Here is a 21,091-nt window from a genome sequence, read left to right on the forward strand (position 1 = left end):
CGGTCTTGCGATGTTACTGTACGAAATTGCTTCCGGCTCCCATGGCTCAGACGTCCTCAGCCGGATCTGTGACGCCGTGATCAGCATCGCTCAAGAAGCCGAACGCCAGAAGGCCGAGGCAAGCAGCCAGGTCTCCCATCTCGAGTACAACAACAGCAGCAGCAATATCCTGTTCCTCTATCCATGTCCTCAAGCTAGTATGCTTTCCACCGCTAAACCACCGGCCTGGATATCGACGTCCATCTCAGTGCCCTCACTGTCCTTCATCTCGTTCTTCGTCCTGACCAGGCCATGCAGGCCATCCAAAGTGTATCGCGAGGTCGCGCAGCATGGGGCTAGCTCGCATGGGAACATCCAGAGAGCTGGTCCAAAGTAGGGAATTGACCCTCATGTTACCAGAAGCCGTTTGGACCCGATCCATCTCCGCCTCATGGGCCACGTTGCTCGTACCGCGGATGATACGGCCCATTGGCCCGAAGAGTGGATGTCGGTCGTCACCACTTGGACCAGGGATGGTGACGAACAACTGGCCATCAATTTCGGTGATCCTGAGGTCTGGACTGGGGACTCGACTGGGGACTCGACTGGGGACTGGACTGGGGACTGGGACGCCACGATTGCGGTTGCGGTTGCGTCGGCGGTTTCGGCGGAGTCGTCGTTGGCGGTTGCGGCGGCGTCGTCGTTGAGCACCTCCATCCTGGGTGGGTGCCATTCCCTCACGCGTGTCTCGAACTTCCTCGCGGTGGTTTCGGGAGCCCTCACGATACTCTGGCACGTACCTGTCGGGGTACAGCCCATCGCGGTTGTTTTCGTATCCAGGGGCCATGACGAAAAAAAGGGGAGACGGAAGAGAAATATGGTGTGTGTGTGTGTGTGTGTGTGTGTGTGTGAATCGATGTGTGGGCGTAGGCGTGCGAAGGTGTGAATGTGCAGTTGTGAAGCTGAAAATGTGACAGGCGCGGGAATGCAAGTGAGAGATATCAGACTGTGGCCTTTATAAAAAGGTAAACGAACGTTCTTACTCTTACCTAATGGGAGTTGCCCATTGCCAGGCGGACTCCCCGAGTGTTGACAGCTGGCGAGTTGTCAAACACCACATCTCATCTTCATCCCAGCTATTCAGTCAGTTCAACAACACTCCAGTCACTTTCAGATCCTTCATCAAAATCACCACTAGGCTAGAGAAAGAGGCCATCAGTGGCCTCGGTTCCGTCCCAGGCTTGGATAGGACCAAGGGCCTGAAGAGACTCACACGCCGAATTCATCGACCTCGTTGAAACAACCGAGTCCAATGCGGCACAGGATCAACAGACCGGAGGGAGGAGGAGTGATTGATTCAAAGCAAACAAGTTGATCAATAATGCAAAGGTAAGACTGTTATCACTCGTCTGTATTTGATAAACGAGAGTGGTTTTTGTGATGTAGGTAGCGTTGCGTCCCGTGGTTGACGGAGAGGAAGCACCCGCGCTGCGACCCCGAGGGAGGTCCATGAAGCTCCCCAAAGTTAGACCAATAATTATGATGAAGACTGGTGAAGGCTGGTCGAAATTTCTGAGGAGAGAATGAAGCGGTCCATCTTGCTAGCCTCCCCAGACATCAACACCAAGAAATTCGACATCAACGAGCTGGATCTCGACGCCGTGTTCGACTCCGATGCTCAGGTCTTCGACGAATTCTTTAGCACCTGGACGAAGGAAGCGTCCAAGACCCGTGGAATGTCTCCCCGAGAGGATGATCTACGGAATAATGTCAGTGACTTTCGGTGCTAGTAACGACGGCGGCGTTAGCGGAGGTAGCGAATTTACCAGCTCGGACAGAGGTGATGTTTGGCTCGACCCAGGCGTGGTTATCCATGGTACCCTCCCTGTACATAACTTCAAATTAGTCGGGCAAATAATCGGTACGTCGACGCGACAATGATCGCCATGGACCCAAGACATCATGATCCAGAGCAGCCTGACGGGAAGTGTACGATTGGGTGTGCAGGGAACGGGTCGCATCTCTGGATGCTCGTGGCTTATTGCCATGATAAAAAGGTTTTACCGAATGGACTTGGTCGATGGGGAATCGCACTTAGCGGGGTGAATAATGGGTGCCATGTCTGGTGGTTCTTATTTCACGTTTGCGAGTGCGATGTGTGTGAATTCGATTTGTGTTTCGACTCGCGATTATTCATGGTGACTACCGTTCGTAGTATTGTTGCCAAACGCCGGTGTTTTAAGAAATTAAGGCCAAGATCCGTTACTAAATGGCAAAATATAACACTCAATATTAAAAAAATTCGATGAATGCATGTCATCGGCTGCCAAGGCAAAGGTGAGTTGTAGCGTGCTACACGGGTGCCTGCAGTGATTCACATTCAAGCTTGTCCGACTAAATAACAATAGCCTTGTGCTCCTTTTCTCAGTTTCCATCCCTCGCGCCTCCATATCACTCCCACATCTCTTTTTCATCGTCATCTTCGACCAAGGCCAAGACCAACACCACAATTCACACTTCTCTTGCGCGTCAACCATCTCCCTCCTCACGATGACTTTTCCCAAACTGAGCCCTACAAACACCAAGGCACCTGTCGGAGCCATTCTCTTCGCCCCACTGGAACCCTACACGTCCCGCCCTCGCGAGGCTTCTGTCATCAACCCTGCCGACTGGGCCAGCCCTTCGTCGACCATTTCATACGTCGACAAGCTTGACCTCGAGATTGTTCGAAACAATGAAACTCAAATTATCGAGGCGATACTCATCCGTGGAGGCGATTCTACTGATGGCAACGTCCTCGCCAAGATTCCCGAGGTTGCTGGCTCCATTGCCGTTGCTTGCAACGACGATGAACACTTGCGGACCGCCTTCGCCATGGTGCAGAAGCACTCGAGCAGCGGCCTAGTCCAAGGGATTGTTTTTCCCACTGGAAAAGCGTATTTCGATCGCGCGACCCAGAAACCTAACGTCACCATTGCTCGTGGGGGAATTGAGTTGTTGGTGCACCTGGGTATTTTCGGCGACGAACTCTACAGCAACCTAACCCCGATGATGGCATGAACACTGGCAACACTTGATGCTCGTTTTGGACTCCAGGTGGAGGGAGAGCACGGAATGGTGGTGTATGGAACGCGCCCGCTGTTGGACGAAGGCACAGGACTGAGCAAGGAATGAAGTTGGGTTTACGATGCAACGAAATTAAAGAAATGGTTGATGATTCTCCTTTGAGCGCTTGATGACGTGCTTGCCATGAAATTGTCTTGAAATGTGACCTAAATCACAGTGCATACTTGAACAAAGGACTCTTCTCGCCCAGTCGCTGCAGCTCCTCCTCCGTGTATCGCTCTCTGATATCCACCTCCGTCATCCGAGCCTTCTTGGCGTTGTCCCGCTTCAGCAGAAACTCCAGCAGCGTGGCGGCGACAATCCCAGCCAAGCCAAAGGCCAGCGACGTGCCGTAACCGGTCGGGTAGCGAGGCGCTTCGCTGTCGAGGTAAATGTACGATCCGATCAGGCCTCCTATGTTACCTATGCAAACCAGCAGGCCGATGTTGATGGATCGCTTCGCCGGGTCGGGCGTGTTGGCGACGTTCCAGGCGTTGACGCCGGGCAGAATGGGATACATGCTGGACAAATTAGACAAGTAGTGGACTGATATTTGGAAAACATACCCAAAGCACGCCAGGCAGACTGCAAAGTAGCACACGGCAATGTTCTGCTCGATGTTTCCGGACTTGACAAAGAGGATGATGAACGACGTGACGAGACAGATTTGCGGTCCCAGGATGAACGGATACCGCCACGAATACTTGTCGGCAAAAATAGCGAACCCGAATGCCGACATCGCTCCCACTGCGTACGGAGGGATGGTCATGAGTTGGGCCATCGAAGATGTGTACCCCATGCCGGTGAGGATACTAGGCATGGTAAACTTCATGGCGTAGTTGGGCACCGCATTCGACCAGTTGGCAAATGTCAAGAGGTAGATCTTGTAGTCGAAAAGGATATCCTTGAAGATGGCGAGATTGGCGTTGGTGCTGTCTTTGTACTCGTTGGGAGCTGTTGCGCGACGACTGAGCTGTCGAAGCTCAAGATATCGAATCTCCTCGCCGTTGAGCCATCGCGTAGACAGGGCCGGCGTGTCGCAGAGCAGAAAGACACACATGACGCCGACAATGACGGTGAAGATGCCCTCGATGATAAAGATCCAGCGCCAGCCTTCCAGTCCAGCCACGCCGTCCATCTTGGCAATGGCAAAAGCAAGAAGTCCGGAGAAAGCGCCGCCGGTCGCAGCCGATGTGTAGAGGATGGCGATTCGGACTTGGGTTTCGTTCGGGAGGTACCAGTTGGAGATGATTAGGATTGCACCGGGGAGAAAACCGGCCCTGAAAGGTTAGTCGCGTTCTCACAGAGGGTGAAGCACTCACTCAAATATTCCCAGGAGAAATCTGATGGTCAGGAGTCCTCCGTAGTTTTGGACAATTCCCGTCATGGTCATGACGATGCCCCAGGCGCAGACAATTCCGCCCATGTACCAGGACGGTCTCTTGAAGCGATGGAGGATCATGTTCGAGGGGACCTCTGCGATGATTAGCAATGCACCTTTGGATGGGCGATGACTTACCAAAAAGGACAAAGGGGATGAAGAAGATGGCGACGACAACGTTGTATTGAATGCCCTTGAGTTTTAGGTCGACAGTCAGACCTTCAATCTTTGCATTTCCTACAACTGTTAGCTTCATCACCACCACATGTTTCAATCCATACCAATGTTTGTTTTGTCGAGGTACGCAATCAGGTACAGGAGCACCAGCATGGGTATCAATCGCAGCTACAAAGGTTAGTGACGTCAAGAACAAATACGACCGACTCACATCAACTTTGCGAAGGATTTTCTTCTTGTGGTCTTCAGGAAACGCATTGAGAAACTCCCAGTCCTCAGAAGACAAACCTCCGCGCTGGTTTTCATTGTGGATGGCTCCAGTCTTCTCTTGCGCGACGGCCTCGAGATCACCAACCTCCATGGAAGCTCTGTTGTGTGCCATTGTGTCCGTTGCAGAGTGTGTGGAATTCAGTCCACTGGAGTGCGGAGACCCGGATACTTATACACACAGCTGCGATTACCACTCCATCCTAATGCTCGCTTGCAAGGGATCATGAAGCCACTTCAATCTCAACTGGCCGACTTTCCCCAGGTTTCTGGGGAAATGCGGAGGCGTCCAGCTCACACTGGAGATGCGGGGAGCCTGACTCGGAAAAGTTCTAGGAGCAAATTTCAGCACGAATGCGGAGCTACTCCCAGGATAGCTAGTATCTCGTCGTCTGGAGACATTAGGAGGCTCTGGCGTCGGTGGCGTGGTCGTGACGTTAGTCCGGAGGGCGAATCCGGGAATCCGAGCCACTTTTCCGGATTCTCATCTCGGACTTGTGACGACGTGGATGGCGACTCCCAAACATGGGCAAAAAACTCCGGATTATTCTCTTGTCTCGTTGACATCGCTTGGATATCCGAGGGTCTCGGAGCTTTGGTCCACTTGAGGGTTGTCCTCGGGTGATGATGGCGAGAGGCGAGATCAATGTCGCCCTTATAAAGAGGACGAGACAACACAAGATATGCTACTCAATACTCACCACAACCTTCAACTCAAACAACAATATCAACCCAAACAACAATATCAACCCAAACAACAATATCAATTCAAAATCTACAACTCAACTCATCAAAATGTCTATCGATCTCAAAGGCCTTGTCCCCGCTCCCGTCACTCCCTTCACTGAGGACGGGCGGGTTGACTACGAGGCCATCCAGCGCCTGGGCTCCTGGCTTGGCAGCATTGATGGCGTCAAGGGCCTTGTTGTTCTAGGCCATGCAGGCGAAGGCACCTTTTTGACCCCCGAGGAACAACTCGATGTCATCCGGGCCTTTGTCAAGTCTGTCAACAACCGCATTCCCATTATTGCTGGCATCACCGGAGAAGGCACAGAGGTCGCCGCTCTCGAGGCTAAGCGCGCTAAGGAAGCTGGCGCCCAGGCTGGTCTCTTGTACCCTTCCCATGGCTGGCTGCGATTCGGATACCAGCCTGGTGCTCCCCAGGACCGGTACAAGGTCGTGTACGAGGTGTCGAAGCTGCCTCTGATCCTTTTCCAGTACCCGGATAACACCAAGGCCAACTACAACCTCCAGACCCTCCTGGACATTGCCGCCCTTCCTGGTGTCATTGCCATGAAGAACGGCGTGCGCAACATGCGACGATGGGATACCGAGATTCCCGTTTTCCGAAGGGAGCGACCCAATGTTCCCGTGCTCACCTGCCACGACGAATATCTCCTGCACACCGCCTTTGACGTGGACGGCATGCTTGTTGGATACGGAAACATTGCCCCTGAGCCATTGATTCAGCTCATTGCGGCTGGAAAGGCCAAGGACTACAAGAGGGCTCGTGAGATCCACGACCAACTCCTCCCTGTGACCAAGGCAGTGTATCACCGTGGGTCTCATATGGAGGGTACGGTCGCGTTGAAGCATGCGCTTGTTGCCCGGGGTATTTTGTCACATGCTACTGTTCGGTCGCCTCTTCTGCCCCTGCAAGATAGTGCTGAGGAGGAGATCCACGCGGCAATTTCCTCGGCTTCCCTTAGCAAGGTTATGTAGATCTCGCATGACACATCCTGTCAGTAGTAATCCCGTGGATGGGACAGACTAGTAGCATAACCTTGAGACAGAATACATAGATCTCCAATCAGTTAAAGATTAAAATTACTCTCTCTTGACATGTTATGACTTCCAAGTAGCCAAGGGTTTTCACTTAGGCTACCCTAATGTAAAATCATCATAATCTATCCCTAAGACCTGCATAAGAACTAATTAATTATAAATATTCTCATAAACATGTCTCAACCTACGCCGTGACATAATTCCTTGCATTGATCATCTCGACCGTCTTGTGAACTTACCCTACAAGAGTGCGCCACGGATTTAGCTCCGCATTCCCCGCAGTTGTGTTTTCAGCATGGTATAAATCCGAGCGCCGCCAGCATTTCCGAGATTCATTCTGGCAACTTTATCCACCTGGTCGAGTCCTCCGATATTGGATCCACACTCTCCCGTCGGAAACATCGCCATGGAGAGTCCAATGAGCCCAATGAGAACCCATGGGTCGATCCAAGCATCGACGCCCATGTCGGATGTGTCCTCAGGGACAGCCTCCAGCAGAACAAAGCGGCCCTCGGAGTCGTCTCCAAAAGGCTCGGATTCGAACCGTCGAAAAGCTGCCAAGGTCAGCCGTGCTTGCGATCACTGTAAGCTCAAGAAACTCAAGTGCACCGGGACAATTCCGTGTTCTCTGTGCACCAAGAAGGGCCTCTCTTGTCAATACGATGCCCAATATCGACGTGGCCGACCTCCGACTCCCCCAGCTGCAGCGTCACCAGAAAACCATACGAGGCAGTCTTGCACAACTGAAACGTGAGCTCACACATCAAGTCTCAATATGAAGCTAACTTTTGAAGTGACCGGCTAGCATCCAGCGCAGCCAAACCCCAAGACAATTACACGTCGCGAGCGACATCTCGCGGCTCACCCGGACTTGAAACCGCCGAGATTGAAGGGCAAATAGTTGACCCTACTTCAAATCTTACCTTTATCCACCGTGCCTGGAAAAGACTGGCCCTGCAAAAACGAGATACGGGGCCTAATGTCCTAACTGGATCAGAACACTCTCAGCCGCTTATGTCGGCAGGTGATAAGCCATTCATGACCCCACAAGGCCAGGACTTGATGTTCCTAGACCAGGAGACGTCAGTGGAGCTATTCAAATTTTATTTTGACAATTGCGTCGTCACGTACCGCGTCCTCAACCAGCAAAACTGCTTCTCATGGCTGGGAACAATTCTTCACAATGTTCAAAACGGTCTCCCTCTGCATACCGGCCTCAGCCATGCCAAGGCGGCAATAGTGGTCAGTATCTTGGCCATCGCCAGTCTCAGGCAGCACAAAATTTCCGCACCGGTACCCCTGGACACGGGAGAATCTTTTGCACTTCGGCAAAGCGAGCAATACTTTACCACGTCTATAAATCTCACAGCTGGAGAGACTGGCTTGCCTAGGGTAGAATCCGCCCAGGCTAGAGTCTTACAGGTGTTGTATCTTCTCCAGACGTCGCGGATGAATCAGGCGTGGTATGTGTTTGGCAACACTGTTCCCATTGTTTCCGCACTTGGCCTGCACCGCAAAACAGCCCGGCATCGAGTTGGAGGAAGCCGAAGTCCAACCATGGACTACATAATGTCAGAGTGCTGCAAGAGAACTTTCTGGGTTGTGTATACCATAGACAAGTATCTTGCTGTGGTTTTTGGCAGGCCCAGATTCTACCACGACGACGATGTGGATCAAGACTACCCGGACAGAGTCAATGACGAGGACATGACGCCTCAGGGGCCATCACTTTCTGAGCCCAGGATGGATTGTCATATTGACTCGTTGATCTTTCACGCTAGGTAAGGCTGAGATGTAATTTTGTGGTCACTCTAACACGCAACAGGGTGGCTAGGATTATCGAAAACACCTCTCGAGAAGTCTACTCCCTAAAACCGATGACCAACAACGAACGACTGGCCGCAGCGCAACGGTTTACTCGCCAACTGCACGAGTGGCGTGAAGAACTGCCACCATACCTTGGAACCGTCCGTCCCTCAAGCCTCATCCCAAGTTTCGGTAGACAGGCTACAGCTTTGAAGCTGGCTTATTGCCACGCAATCATGCACGCCAATAGACCCTTTCTACTGGATCATTCCGGAGATCCTGGTGAAACGGCGATGCGCGAGTGTGTTGCCGAGTGCATAAGCGCAGCCAAAATGGCCTTGGAGACTGTCGATCGCATGTTTTCAGACGGAACCGTGCTATTCTATGCGCTCTGGTGGACGCCATATGTCACATTCTGCGCGTTGGCAATTGTTTACGTGTGGGAAATTAAACAAAAAGCAAACGGCATGACAGAAATTGAGGATCCCTCACTGTTCACTCTCGCTGAGCAATGCCAATGCCATCTGGCCAAGGCAATTTCCTCCGAATCCGCAAGCCGAAGATACAGCATCATCATTGAGGAGCTCAGGGTTGAGGCCAGACACAGTTCCGCACCAGTGCTCATGCGGCACCAGATGATAGATCAGCCACAAGAGTCTACAATGACTGATGACGGTGACCAGCGAGTTCTGGAATCAATGGCAGACGATCTCGGGTCCATGTTTGAGGATCAAGGCGAAGCTCATTTCCAATCAATGCTGAACCCTCTAAGCCAATGGCAAGCTACTGATTGGCTAGACTTGGACTCTTCAGTAAGTATTGGTTGGCCTGTGGCTCTCCCCAGTTCATGCTAATTGGTTGGAAGGCGTTTGGATTCTTTGCCGAGCTCGAAGGGTCATTGATTCTGTAATTTGACAGCTATTAGTATTACTAGATATCCTAGGCCATTGATCAGGTTGGGGTTGTGGGTACTTGAATGACGCCACCTTGGATGATCTGTGGTTGAGCACCACCATGTCCGAATTTCGTTCCCCAAACCTCTGCCCATTCAATATGAATGAATATTGGGTACCATCAAAAAAATTCTGTCATAGCCAAGACTAGATGCCACGACAAATGCCACAATCCCCGCTTGCAAGTTGCGGGGTGAACTCCGCAACAATCTCAGCCGCGGGCAGATCTTAGAATCAAGGGATGATATATAATTATAAATGATCCTGAAATCTAAATTGGTTCTGCATTCTTGTACTACGACAGTACATTCAATATGAGACTCTCCTCTTTCTTGACCCTGGCGTTAACGGCCATCACCACTGGTCAGCGCCTCGGTACGCCGTCATTGGAATTCCTCTATACCGCCAATTGTACTCTCGGTGAACGGTGGCAAATCGGAGACTACGGCCAAGGAAGCCGAGTGGTAATTCCAATCGTAGGAGGCACCTTTTCTGGCCCGCGCATGTCCGGTACTATCACCAATCTTGGCGCCGACTGGGGCGTCACCGACACAAAGGGCGTCTTCTTCCCCGACACTCGGTATAACCTGCGGACCGATGACGGTGCGGATATCTTTATCCAAACGGCTGGCCCAACACAACCCAACTACCAAACTCTGCTAAGGGGCATCTTCCAGACTGGACATCCTCACTATGAGTGGCTCAACTATGTTGTTGCTACTGGAGTGCTACAACGGCCTACAGGCGAGGACAAGGGGAAATATGTCATAATTGATATGTGGCAGGTAAGTTGTGGTTTGCGATATTCAATGTCCATGGGTCGCGATACCTAAAAGAATTGGGAGTCTTAGATGGTGCTTCCTCCGTGTCAAGATCCCAGCTGCTAGGAAGAGCTACACGGCGACACCTGCGAGATGCCAAATCTGATGCCGCCGTGGACAATTTAGAATTCACCAAGGGATGCTGTCAATCACTCAGTTGAAGCGGCGATCCAGAAATATGAATGTCTAACTTTAGAAGAGCATTTCGTTTGGGTCTTGAAATCTTCCGCATTTGCGACAGTTCGACGCACCGGAATCAATGCAAAAAAATACTTACAATATACATATCCACCCGCAATTCCATAAATTTCTCTTGTTTTCCTTTGTCGTCCACGTTTCCCTTAACCTATCTTTAACCCGAAAATCTGGACATGTCACCCTTTTCCTCAACCGTAGCTCATCCAATCAGGGCACTGAATCGCTAGCACGGAGATACCGATCCGGACCTCGAGCCCAGGATCCCTCGTGAAGGATCTTAGCGCTTGTCATTTTCAGGGCGCGCACCATTGTCAAAAACCAGCTAGACTGAGAATATTTACAGTGGAACGAATCACAGAACATTCCAGGTCAATCCACCCGTCAGGCTACCCCAGCCTAGCTCAGAGATAAGCGGTGGTCTGGATTTCGCATAAATGGTAAACACCTCGAAGCCAGTTTCCCCCAGCCAAAAATCAGGTTTCAGTGACAATTCGATTCGATTGCTTTTTTTCCGTCTAAATATTCAATAGGCCATTGTTCATTTGTTTGTTACTTACGGATCCAACGAGCAGTTGCCTTCAGTCAAGCATCCACCTCTCTGCATTCTGTTCAACTACAATGACCGCGTTAAAAAAGAAGTCAGGCTCCCCTGGGATGCCTGTTACGATCAGAAAAGTGCAGCTTGCGGACGCTCCAAGTATCGCAAAGCTTGGCGCGTACGTTTTCACCGCCACGTTTGGACACTCGGTAGAAGCTCATGAGCTTCAAGCATTTCTCGACGAAACATACACAGTCGCCGCCATTACTCAAGACATTCAAGATGAGAACAAACATATTATAGTTGCGACTGGTTCAGAAGGCGAGATCCTTGGTTTCTCATACCTCAACACCGGCAGCTCTGAGCCTTGCATTGCTCACGTGGAGGACACAGTTGAGCTCCAGAGAATCTACGTCCATCCATCAGGACACGGGAAAGGCATCGGTGGGCTACTTTCTTCAGAAATACACGAAATGGCCAGGGAAAGAGGATATAAAAACATCTGGCTTGGAGTTTGGGAAGAGAATTTCAGGGCGCTCAGTGCATACGAGAAATGGGGTTACCGCAGGGTTGGACACCATGATTTTGTGGTTGGAACTGTTGTTCAAAGGGATAACATCATGTTGAAGAGTTTGTTAGACGGCTAGAGGGTGGTGGCTGGGCTTAATTAATTGTGACCTAAAAGGCGTGTAATTCTTGGATATACAAAATTAAATACCTGGACGTTCTGAGTCGCCCATACTTCTGATAGCTGCGCATAGTGGGATCCAGGTTGCGTTTACTTCCGGGCCAAGTCAGACTCAGGCTCTAGACAGCCCAAGTCAATTAATTTCGATCCAATATTTAGGACAGAGTCACTTTGCATGACATACTGACTCCTGAAATTAATCGGGAAGCAAACACTTGGGCACTAAAGCGCGATAAGCTTTCCAGTCTATATCCATTATATAATGATTCAAGATATTCTAATACGATCATCTACTTCGAACTTGTCCACAAGGGTTGTTGGTCAACTCCATCGAGGTTATCAGGGTCCTCAGCACTACCGCCCCACTGTACCACAGAACCCCGCTGTACAATAGAGGCCGTACTCATAGCGTCATCCGCTACAAATCATCACCAAACATCTCACCAAACTCATCACTTTTCACATCAAAATGGGAAGAACCGAACCCTCAGTTGGCCAACCGCCCGCGAGCTTCCGCCGTGATGCTCGGTCGAAAAAGGCCAAGGTCACAATCAACCAGTTAATCCCATCGCTGCTGCCAACGCATCCCCGCGCACGTCGCGGCATCGAGGCTGCAGAGCTGATTGTCAACCCGCCGCTGCAAAAACCAGAGCAATCGTCAGACATCAGAGCTGGGCCTCGTCTTACGCTTCGAGTAGCCGATACTCTGACTGCGGCTCATTTGCTTCTCAATGAAACCGCATCTCCGAGGGATCCAGCCAGTCACGGTCGCAAGGTGCCCAAAGTCGCCATTTTGAACATGGCTTCGCCTCTATCGCCTGGTGGAGGGTTCCTCAACGGCGCCAGCAGCCAGGAGGAGTCCCTGTGTATGCGTACCACATTGCTTGCATCTTTGAAAGATGAATATTACCGGTTGCCGGAGCTGGGAGCAGTCTACACGCCTGACGTGTTGGTCTTCAGAGACGAAGCAGCCGACGAACTGCTGGAGAAGAAAGATCGCTGGTTCGTCGACTGCATCACTGCGGCAATGCTGCGAGGTCCAGAGACAGACCGCAACGACGCTGGAAGGGGAGCTTATGCAAATGAAAAAGACCGTGAGCTGGTCGTGCAGAAAATGAAGATGGTACTGCGGATTTGCCAAGCAAAAGGTGTGACAAAGGTGGTGCTTGGAGCTTGGGGATGCGGAGCATATGGAAATCCCGTGGGCGAAATAGCGGCAGCTTGGAAGAAGGTGCTTCTGCCTCGAAAGGAGGGCAAGAATAAGAACAAAAAAGAGACGTGGGACGGCCTGGACGACGTTGTATTCGCCATCAAGGATGCGGGTATGGCTGAGTCTTTCGGGGCGGCATTCGGCGATGGTCTTTTGCAAGAGACGCCTGAAATTGATGAAGCCGAGGAAGACGAGGAACTTGATCCAGAGGAGGTTCAACGACAGGAACTACAAGCCAGAATTGACGAGTTGGAGCTTCGGATTGAAACAACAACAAATCAACAGGTTAAAAGTGGTCTCTGCTCTATCCGCTCTGGATTAATTAGCCAGCTAGCCAAAGGTCAGGTTGTCGATTATGTTGATGAGTTTTAGTCAAAATAAGAATGCATTAAAATAGCGAGTAATGTCTCAGACCTATTCACCAGTCCTTCCCTGGAGAGACCTGTTGTTCACGTAGTAAGGTGCAAGGTGTGTTTCCATACGGTTAGCAATCAGTTTCAGCGGACCGTGAAGCGTGCATCATGGTCATCATCGCGGGTGCTGCGATGTGATGTTCGATCTCATATCTTGAGCTGCCATTTCATGGTGGTGCGCAGGGCAGCTGGTAGACTTGTCTCGAAAGAGTAGACACCGAAAGGACCGTAAGGTGTACGGTTTCCTGTTCGAGCAATATCACATTAGAGTTACAATAGGAATTGGGTAAATAGAGTAAATTAGCCCATCTTCTATAGATGGGAATAGCAGCAAAGACTGCCTTGAGTATATACTTAACAGTAAGAGGTATAAGCCTTAGCTAAGCTTGTAAGCTTCTATGATAATTTAAGATAACCTCAGCTAAGATATAAAGCCTAAAGCCTAAAACCCGCTCTTTATCCCTATCAGTTTAGCCTTAGGACTATATACCATACCCATTCTATTACTATTACCACATAACTATTGTCTCTTTTCATTGTGACAGGGAAGTAAACCAGAGTCATTTAATTAGTCCGAATGGTTCTGTGAGTGACAATGCTTAATAATTAGTGGCGCGGTAGTTTCGTTATTAATCTTGCAGCCTTGAACACCTGCAGGCTTGCCCAATCGCTATTAGCATCAATCCACGCATAGCCAGCATATTTATTTAGGATAGCATACCCGAAGTACCCTAAATTTCACGTTTGGTTGATACGAGCGGCTATGGCTGCTGACTTGGTGAACATGAGCTTGTTCTCAGGAGAGGACGTCACATCGGTGAGCCCTACTCTGTTATAGAGGGCTATTTGCATGCCAGTACGAATAAGAGTGATTATTGTTCATTGCCATTGAATATCATATACCTTCCCGGTTACTCCTCCTTCCATGCTAAATATTGATACGTACTATAGACCGTAAACACCGCAACCAAGAATGCCCCCAAACCAAAAGCCGCGGATCCATCAGAGGTGGCCATCGCATAAACAATTACAATAATCCCAATCACAATTAGTGACATCAGCGTTAGAAGCAGAATATAGCTCCAGTTTAACCCCTCGTTAATGCGTATACCCCATCCTATAACCCGCTGCCCATCAGCACCTGGTCGCCGGACCAACTGCTCACGGAGCTTTTTGGGAAACGTCGTTATCCAGAACCTGTCAGTGTGAGGGCCAGGCTTAAGCAAGTGCGATAATGGAATTTCGGCAAGCTCGACATCGTCCATTGGGACAGGTTCATAGCGATATCTCCCTGCTTTTACTTCTGTCTCTGGGGGAAGTTCTCGCTTCTTGAACCACCTAGGACAACATTCCTCTCGTATAGGGATCAAACGAAACTAATAAAAGTCAGATATTATTAGTGCCCCAAGTAGACCTATACGTACTCGGACAAAGTCTCCAGATGTAATCTTGTGCAGGTGGAATCCCCGCCAGATATTTCGGAGGGACAAGGGGTAAATAAGCCAGCCTATTCGCGACGGAGGGCTTGGTACCCGTTCTGAAATCGAATGGAGTGAAGTCTTGACCCAGGATGGAATAATGGATGAGATCCTCCACTCATTCACCCTCCTAACTCTTTGATATTCATCAAAAATCTGCCGAAATAGATACTGATCGCTGCTGAGAAGACTCGTTTCAATATGGGCAAGAGCCGTTGAATTCTTCGTGTTGATGCAAAGAAGAATGTATTCGGGATCGCCGCAGATTTCAACGGCCGTCTTCTCGGGGGAGATGTTTCCGGGTTGGGCAACAATTGGCGGGGTCGGATGCGGAATATGCAAGATGCTTAACTGTGGCGTGTTCACTGATGTCTTCAGATGAGCTTGAGGTGGAGGGGTTGGGTGATTTGGAGACGGTGGGTTTTCTTTCCCGGTACTGGCAGCAGAGACACTGTTGATTAGTCTCCTCCGAAATCGATCGATTCCACCTGGTGATAGCTCCCGAACGTCGACGTAGGAAACTTCTCCACAGCCCTGGAACATGTCAATCGCGATTCGTCATGAAGCAACAAGAAACTTACGCATGTGTAAGATAGGCGTTGATAGCCAACCGGTGGTGGAGAGTAGATACTCATAAACCAAAGCCACAGCGATGAGGGTGTCTTTGGATTGAGCTCTGCTTGACTCGATGAGAAATCTTCCATCGGGCCATTTTCAATCTTCTCGTGCGATAATTGCCCCGACACTAGACAAGTGGCTACGGAATCTGATCCTAGGTCGTCTTTGAAGTCGGTTGCCATAGGCAAGGAACGCAAAAATCTGCGGAGATTTTCCATGTATAGATTGAATGGTCGTCCAGAGGTCAGGAACTCTGCCGTCGCCTCCAGATTGGAAAGCGCATCATCTACTCCAATCTCAATCTCATTGTCACTTCCATGGCCATCGATACTACTGCTGTCACTCTCGCTTCCTTCGCTAGCAGTGTCTCCATCTAGGTCAGGAAACCGTACGCTTGGCTCACCATGAGAAGCAGTGTCGATAGGCGCGGGCCGTAGTTCCGAGTCCTTTTCTCCGAGAAGTCGGTTGAGAAGGAATAGATTGTCCTTTTCTTGTTTCAGCATCAGAGTCACTTCCTCTCGAATGGTATTATCCGACGGCGTAACAAGGTTGCGGATCCCGAGTGAGATGTGAGTTCGCTTGCTTCGCGATCGCAAAAACTCGACCGCCAACTTTTGAGACGGCGATGTCCCTTCATAGCGTAGGTCCAGCAACAGTTTCTTTAACAAACGGCGGTGATTTCTCACAAACTTTGCCTCGCCCATACTCTGAGCCGCTTCTTGGTAGAGGACTAGTAGGCTGGAATTGGCAGCAAACTTGCTCACAATGTAGTTCACCGCAGCTTGTCGGTAATCCGCCATGGCCGACTGAGATTCGGCCAAGGACTCGATATCGTCTGATATAGACTCAACTGATTGGATATCGCTCTCATCTCTCTTGTCTGGCTTCCGTTCGATTTCAGGCATCTTGTAGTTGAAAAAGGTCGTAGGTGGACGACTCTTGGCCACTTGGTCCCAATCTGCGGTACCAGCGTATGGAAGCGAAGACGGGTTTGTTGAGTTCGGTCGCGGCCAAGAGTACGAAGCGGCTGAAGTTTCGATATCAGAGTCGTCAGTTTCGGAGACCTGAGCCCAGATCCTGATACCTTTCCACTTCTTGAGAGTTGAACGAGTGAATATCGTGTCGGGATTATTAGGACCCAGTATTCGTTGGCGGCTCATCAGGCATTTTTCCAGCAAGTTTATCGCATTCGTCTCATCGCCATGGCCCTTCCTAAAAAAGGCAAGGGAAGCCATACTGGAAAGAGTATCAGGGTGATCCGCTCCAAGCACTCGCTTTCTCACTTCCAAAACCTGGACTCCCAGCTGCTCGGCCTCTTCCCATCTTCCTTGATCTTGATAGGTTGAGGCTACGTTGGCAATGCTGGTTACCGTATCAGGGTGTTCTTCTCCCAAGACTCGCTTTCTCGCCTCCATTACACGAGAGAATAATTCCCCAGCTTCCTTCCATCGGCCCTCGTTTCCAAATGTAGCCGCTAAGTTAACCATGCTCGTGATCGTGTCCGGATGATCCTCACCTAATACTTGCCTCCTTGATTCCATCACTTTTTTACCCAACCCTGCGGCTTCTCTCCATCGTCTTTGACGTCCGTAGGTCAAGGCTAGATTGGCCATGGTAGTTAGCGTATGGGGGTGTTCAGATCCCAGTACCATCGCTCGTGTCTCCATCACTTGCTTGAAAAGCGCCTCGGATTCTTTCCATCTCCCGAGAGCCCGGATTGTGGATGCGAGATTGTTGATGGTCCTGAGCGTGTCTGGATGGGTTTTTCCGAGGACCTTTTTCATCGCCTCTCCAGCTTGTCTATACATTTTTTCTGCCTCCTCGTACTTGCCCTGGGCATACAACGCCGAAGCCAGATTGTAGATGCTCTCGAGGGTATCTCGATCATCTTTACCAAGGTGCCTCTCCATCGCCTCATAGGCTTGTCTGTAGAGCTTCTCTGCCTCATTGTGCTTCCCTTGGCCATACAAGACCATAGCAACATTACTGAGAGTAGACAGCGTGTCCCGGTCAGAGCTCCCATAGACCCTCTCCATCGTCCCCCAAGCTTGTCGATAGATTGTCTCTGCTTCCTCGTATTGGCCTTGATCGCGCAACACTGATGCAAGTCTCCTGGTCATAGCAACCGCGTCTGCGTCATCTGTACCAAGCACCCTCCTGCTTGATTCGACAGCTTTTCGGCATATCTTTACAGCTTCTTCATGCTTGCCCCGATTTTGCAATGATGATACGAGGCCCCCAATGCTGGTAATAATATGCCGGTCGTCTTTTCCAAGTTCTCGCTCCCAAACCTCGAGGGCTCGCTGGATGAATACCCCCGCCTCAGTATCATTTCCTCTTCGGTATCGATGCCATCCCACATTAGAAATTAGTTTTATCCACGTCGAAGCGTATTCCTTGTCCCCTGGCTCTTCGTCTATAATCGCGTCGATGTCAAGTTGCAGTATCCGCCACTCTCCCCAGTTCTCGTAGACATCTAGTGGGTGCTCATGCGACACTAACCGTAAGACCTCTCGCCTCCATCGCTGATAATCAGATGTTGAGAGCCAGGCCCGTTTGTAAAACTGCACCAACGGCTGAATTCCGGAAAATCCACTTTGGCCTGCTCTTGTTACCAACGAGTATCCATCAAGGACTTCAAGATCCTCATCAAGGTTCACATCGGGGTCGCCTGCTCTGTCTTTTCTACTGTGGATATAATCCTGAAGCACAGACTTAGGAATTCCATGTGGGCTACAAAAGCTCATGAATGATAGTAGATCAGCGGCGGATGGTCTCTCGCGACTAATCTGTTCGAATGAGATCTGAAGAGTGGTGGCAACAGAAGATGGGGCACTTCTAGCATGATGGAGTCGGCTCACATCAGGGTAAAGAGGATTCGGATTGTGAACGCGAGCTCGGAACTCCTTTTGGTATGTGGGTATTGAAATTGGTGGTTTCTGTCGTCTGATGAAAGCGGCTGCCTGTATGATAGCGAGGGGAATATGCTGGAGAGTCGATGCTAAGTCGGTCGCTGCTTCTTGGTTATATTCATCTCCAAGATTCTGTTGCAAGAGTTGATGTGATTCGTTGCCCTCCATTGCGGGCACCTGGAGGACATTCTCAACACCGCCTACTATTCGCCTTGCTACGTCTATGCTGCGAGACGTGAGGATGATCGACCCATTTCGGCTCTGCGGGAGGGATGCCGCAAACTGTTGGCTCGTGAAGAAGGCATTATCGTCTTCCATGTTGTCGAGGATCATGATCCATGGCCCATTCTCCTCCTCGTCAAGACACTTTGCAACTGATGGGACGACTTTTGTAGAGCTTTTTTGTCCCCGTCGCTTTAGTTCGTGCGCCAGGACGTAGTATGCCTCTTCAAATCGATCTCGATTGCTACAAGGTACCCAAAATACCGAGGCATCAGACGACAGATCTAGAGTTTGACGAGCAAAGTTGATGGCAAGCTGCGATTTCCTGATGTTGTGAGACGAGTATATCTTTGGGCGTATCTGTACTCACCCTATACCACCCGGGCCAACAAGCGCGACTCGAGCAGCCGGCTGGGCACATTTCGTATGGAGCCAGTCTGAAATTTTCGGACGATCAATGAAATGGGGATTAGGAGGGAAAAATATTGTTGAGAATGGCTTGCGTTGTCGGGGTACGTTCGCATCAGCTGGTCGGAAAGGGTTGGCAGCCTCGTTGAGACTGGCGTCTTTATTGGGGCTTCCCATGGTTACGAAAGGTCCAGGCGTGATTATTACAGCTCTCTGTGATTAATAGCGTTTTTAGGTGTTTTTAGAGTGTTTGTGATGAATTGGATGACAGAAGTCTGGATCAACGCGCAGCCCAATCTCCTCTGAGCTTCAAAAAGCGCGCAGGTAAAGCCTGGTTGCCTCGTGACCGCCGCCTCAAACGGGCGAACCACTTCGCGCAAATGTGGCTGTAACGAGGCGCAGATCTATTGCCAGATGTCATTGGCCACTATCTTGACGACATCACGAGCTTCTAGCAAGTCCTCATGTCAGCTTCTCACGTCTACCAACAGCCTGCATATATTGTTTAAACCCTGAGAATGAAGGGAAACGGGTCAAACGATGCATTTGTAGTAACTCCGAGAATAACATGCAAACAAGCGTACGTGGTGCTACGATACTGAAATAAATATTGCAATGTGCCTGGCGATGTTGCTAGTGATCGTGATGTCTCGAGTCAAATTCAATCCCTGTCCTTCAAAAATGATGCCAAACACGTAATAAAAATCGCCATACTACCCATATCCATCTTCCTTCGTTAATTCATCCTGGCGTGTCCCTGGTCATTCATCTCATAAACATCGTCGCTCTAGCAGCTATCTTTACCAACGATGACGTTCCATTCCTTGTTACCGGTGAATCTCTGGCCTATCCATCGTTAGACTTAATCCAGTAAACTCAGCTCATCAACTTACCCTGAACCATGGGCTCCCAATCATACCAACCACACGTGTCAATAATCTTTCCGGCCATGGAGGCGATATCGCGGCACGGAACCTTGAGCGTTTCGTTGGTGTCGTTGCAGAGCCAGATGGCAGAGTTCCATGAACATGTGAAACGCTTGCATTTGCTGGGACCGGCTTCGACCTGGCAGTCATAACCATCCCAGTTGTCTTTGATGTAGCTAATGCCATCACGGATGGCAGGGGCACTTGCGGGCCCTTTTCCACCCCATCGACAAACACTCTTTTCCTGATATCTGTCAGCATAGAACTAGTTATTTGGTTCAAGGTTTTTACTTCGCGCTTGTCAAGCCCGTCGTGTTCGTCGACCTCGACATCGTCGTCATGTTTAACCAGTCCAACCTCATTCTTATCGTCAAATTCCTCAGCACCAGAGTCGCGCTTGACGTTGCCCTCGGACCAGAGATCCTAGTTATATCAGTTTCGCTCTATTTATAGCCCGAGACACAATCGCTAACCTTCGCTAGTCCGTCTATCTCCACAACTTTAACCTCCCTAGCGCTCTTAACTCCTCGAGGAAGAACCTGGTGGTGTTAATACATGATACAGATGCATTTGCAAGTTGAATCCGTCCAGATGCACTCACCGAGGCGGATACTAGTGCGGCACAAAAAAGTTTGAGAACGACACTAGCCTTCATGGTGTCTGAGTAGGTTTGGTGGAGAAGGAGATGATGTAGTGAGTAATACTGGATAGTGGTGGTGAATGCTGGTGATCCTGATAATAATAATTAAAGCTCGTCGAAGGAATTCCTCTTTATATCATTCATTTCTGATCTAATGCAGAGTCAGATAGATTCTGCCACCTCTCCACGGCTATGTTCACTGCCGCGCCTCCGCTCCACAACATATTTCCTGCCAACTCGCTGCCCCATCTGCCTCGTATACGCAATGTGAGTGCCCAACTAACCCACCAACGAAGCCAATCGTGACACCGATAATCAGAATGGCACCGAAACTCTCACCACCATATCCGAGAATAGCTCCTGTTGGGAGCTCGCAGCGGCACAGCCCTGAGTGGATGTTTCAGCCAGCATGCAGCCACTGACACGTTGCTGGCTTAGGACGGCTGATTGAAGTTCCGATGCTGGCAGAGGATTCTTAATTTCTCATTGGTGAATTGATGCGATGGAGGACCCCTGACCCCAGGAAGTTGTACAACGCAGCATCGATTGGGATCGCACGTTGTAGG

At 50.2% G+C, this 21,091-nt stretch overlaps 10 protein-coding genes across 10 annotated transcripts; 6 read left to right on the top strand and 4 right to left on the bottom strand.

The window, feature by feature from the left end:
* Positions 1-46: 46 nt before the first annotated feature.
* Positions 47-826, bottom strand: BGZ61DRAFT_538054 (uncharacterized protein; the record flags this gene model as incomplete). Its single annotated transcript, XM_046254609.1, has 2 exons — positions 47-194; positions 258-826. The coding sequence occupies 2 exons, from the start codon at positions 824-826 to the stop codon at positions 47-49; spliced, it is 717 nt and encodes a 238-aa protein (XP_046098231.1).
* A 1,703-nt stretch (positions 827-2,529) lies between these two features.
* Positions 2,530-3,039, top strand: BGZ61DRAFT_538056 (uncharacterized protein; the record flags this gene model as incomplete). The annotated part of the gene is made up of 1 exon (XM_046254610.1): positions 2,530-3,039. The coding sequence occupies one exon, from the start codon at positions 2,530-2,532 to the stop codon at positions 3,037-3,039; it is 510 nt and encodes a 169-aa protein (XP_046098232.1).
* Positions 3,040-3,209: 170 nt separating this feature from the next.
* On the bottom strand, positions 3,210-5,003 carry BGZ61DRAFT_430151 (major facilitator superfamily domain-containing protein; the record flags this gene model as incomplete). Its single annotated transcript, XM_046243803.1, has 6 exons — positions 3,210-3,605; positions 3,651-4,364; positions 4,407-4,560; positions 4,604-4,702; positions 4,747-4,810; positions 4,860-5,003. 6 exons carry the CDS (start codon positions 5,001-5,003, stop codon positions 3,257-3,259), a joined length of 1,524 nt encoding a protein of 507 aa, XP_046098233.1. The 3' UTR covers positions 3,210-3,256.
* A 701-nt stretch (positions 5,004-5,704) lies between these two features.
* Positions 5,705-6,631, top strand: BGZ61DRAFT_498349 (uncharacterized protein; the record flags this gene model as incomplete). The annotated part of the gene is made up of 1 exon (XM_046251269.1): positions 5,705-6,631. One exon carries the CDS (start codon positions 5,705-5,707, stop codon positions 6,629-6,631), a length of 927 nt encoding a protein of 308 aa, XP_046098234.1.
* Positions 6,632-7,121: 490 nt separating this feature from the next.
* BGZ61DRAFT_364617 (fungal-specific transcription factor domain-containing protein) lies at positions 7,122-9,354 on the top strand (the record flags this gene model as incomplete). Its single annotated transcript, XM_046241535.1, has 3 exons — positions 7,122-7,444; positions 7,489-8,475; positions 8,520-9,354. 3 exons carry the CDS (start codon positions 7,122-7,124, stop codon positions 9,352-9,354), a joined length of 2,145 nt encoding a protein of 714 aa, XP_046098235.1.
* A 413-nt stretch (positions 9,355-9,767) lies between these two features.
* On the top strand, positions 9,768-10,464 carry BGZ61DRAFT_483798 (uncharacterized protein; the record flags this gene model as incomplete). The annotated part of the gene is made up of 2 exons (XM_046249528.1): positions 9,768-10,238; positions 10,432-10,464. The coding sequence occupies 2 exons, from the start codon at positions 9,768-9,770 to the stop codon at positions 10,462-10,464; spliced, it is 504 nt and encodes a 167-aa protein (XP_046098236.1).
* A 485-nt stretch (positions 10,465-10,949) lies between these two features.
* On the top strand, positions 10,950-11,734 carry BGZ61DRAFT_461237 (acetyltransferase). The gene has a single exon (XM_046247117.1). It carries the CDS (start codon positions 11,091-11,093, stop codon positions 11,655-11,657), a length of 567 nt encoding a protein of 188 aa, XP_046098237.1. The 5' UTR covers positions 10,950-11,090; the 3' UTR covers positions 11,658-11,734.
* A 396-nt stretch (positions 11,735-12,130) lies between these two features.
* Positions 12,131-13,305, top strand: BGZ61DRAFT_461238 (uncharacterized protein). Its single transcript, XM_046247118.1, has one exon. The coding sequence runs from the start codon at positions 12,168-12,170 to the stop codon at positions 13,278-13,280; it is 1,113 nt and encodes a 370-aa protein (XP_046098238.1). The 5' UTR covers positions 12,131-12,167; the 3' UTR covers positions 13,281-13,305.
* Positions 13,306-14,059: 754 nt separating this feature from the next.
* Positions 14,060-19,136, bottom strand: BGZ61DRAFT_483801 (uncharacterized protein; the record flags this gene model as incomplete). The annotated part of the gene is made up of 5 exons (XM_046249529.1): positions 14,060-14,145; positions 14,268-14,697; positions 14,746-15,333; positions 15,381-18,876; positions 18,922-19,136. 5 exons carry the CDS (start codon positions 19,134-19,136, stop codon positions 14,060-14,062), a joined length of 4,815 nt encoding a protein of 1,604 aa, XP_046098239.1.
* Positions 19,137-19,746: 610 nt separating this feature from the next.
* On the bottom strand, positions 19,747-20,126 carry BGZ61DRAFT_364750 (uncharacterized protein; the record flags this gene model as incomplete). The annotated part of the gene is made up of 2 exons (XM_046241548.1): positions 19,747-19,805; positions 19,853-20,126. Coding segments are annotated over 2 exons (333 nt in total), but the record flags the coding sequence as incomplete, so codon positions are not given.
* Between the last annotated feature and the right edge of the window lie 965 nt (positions 20,127-21,091).

This window comes from Ilyonectria robusta (assembly GCF_021365365.1).
Source record: "Ilyonectria robusta strain PMI_751 chromosome Unknown BGZ61scaffold_26, whole genome shotgun sequence".
Lineage (NCBI taxonomy): Eukaryota > Fungi > Ascomycota > Sordariomycetes > Hypocreales > Nectriaceae > Ilyonectria > Ilyonectria robusta.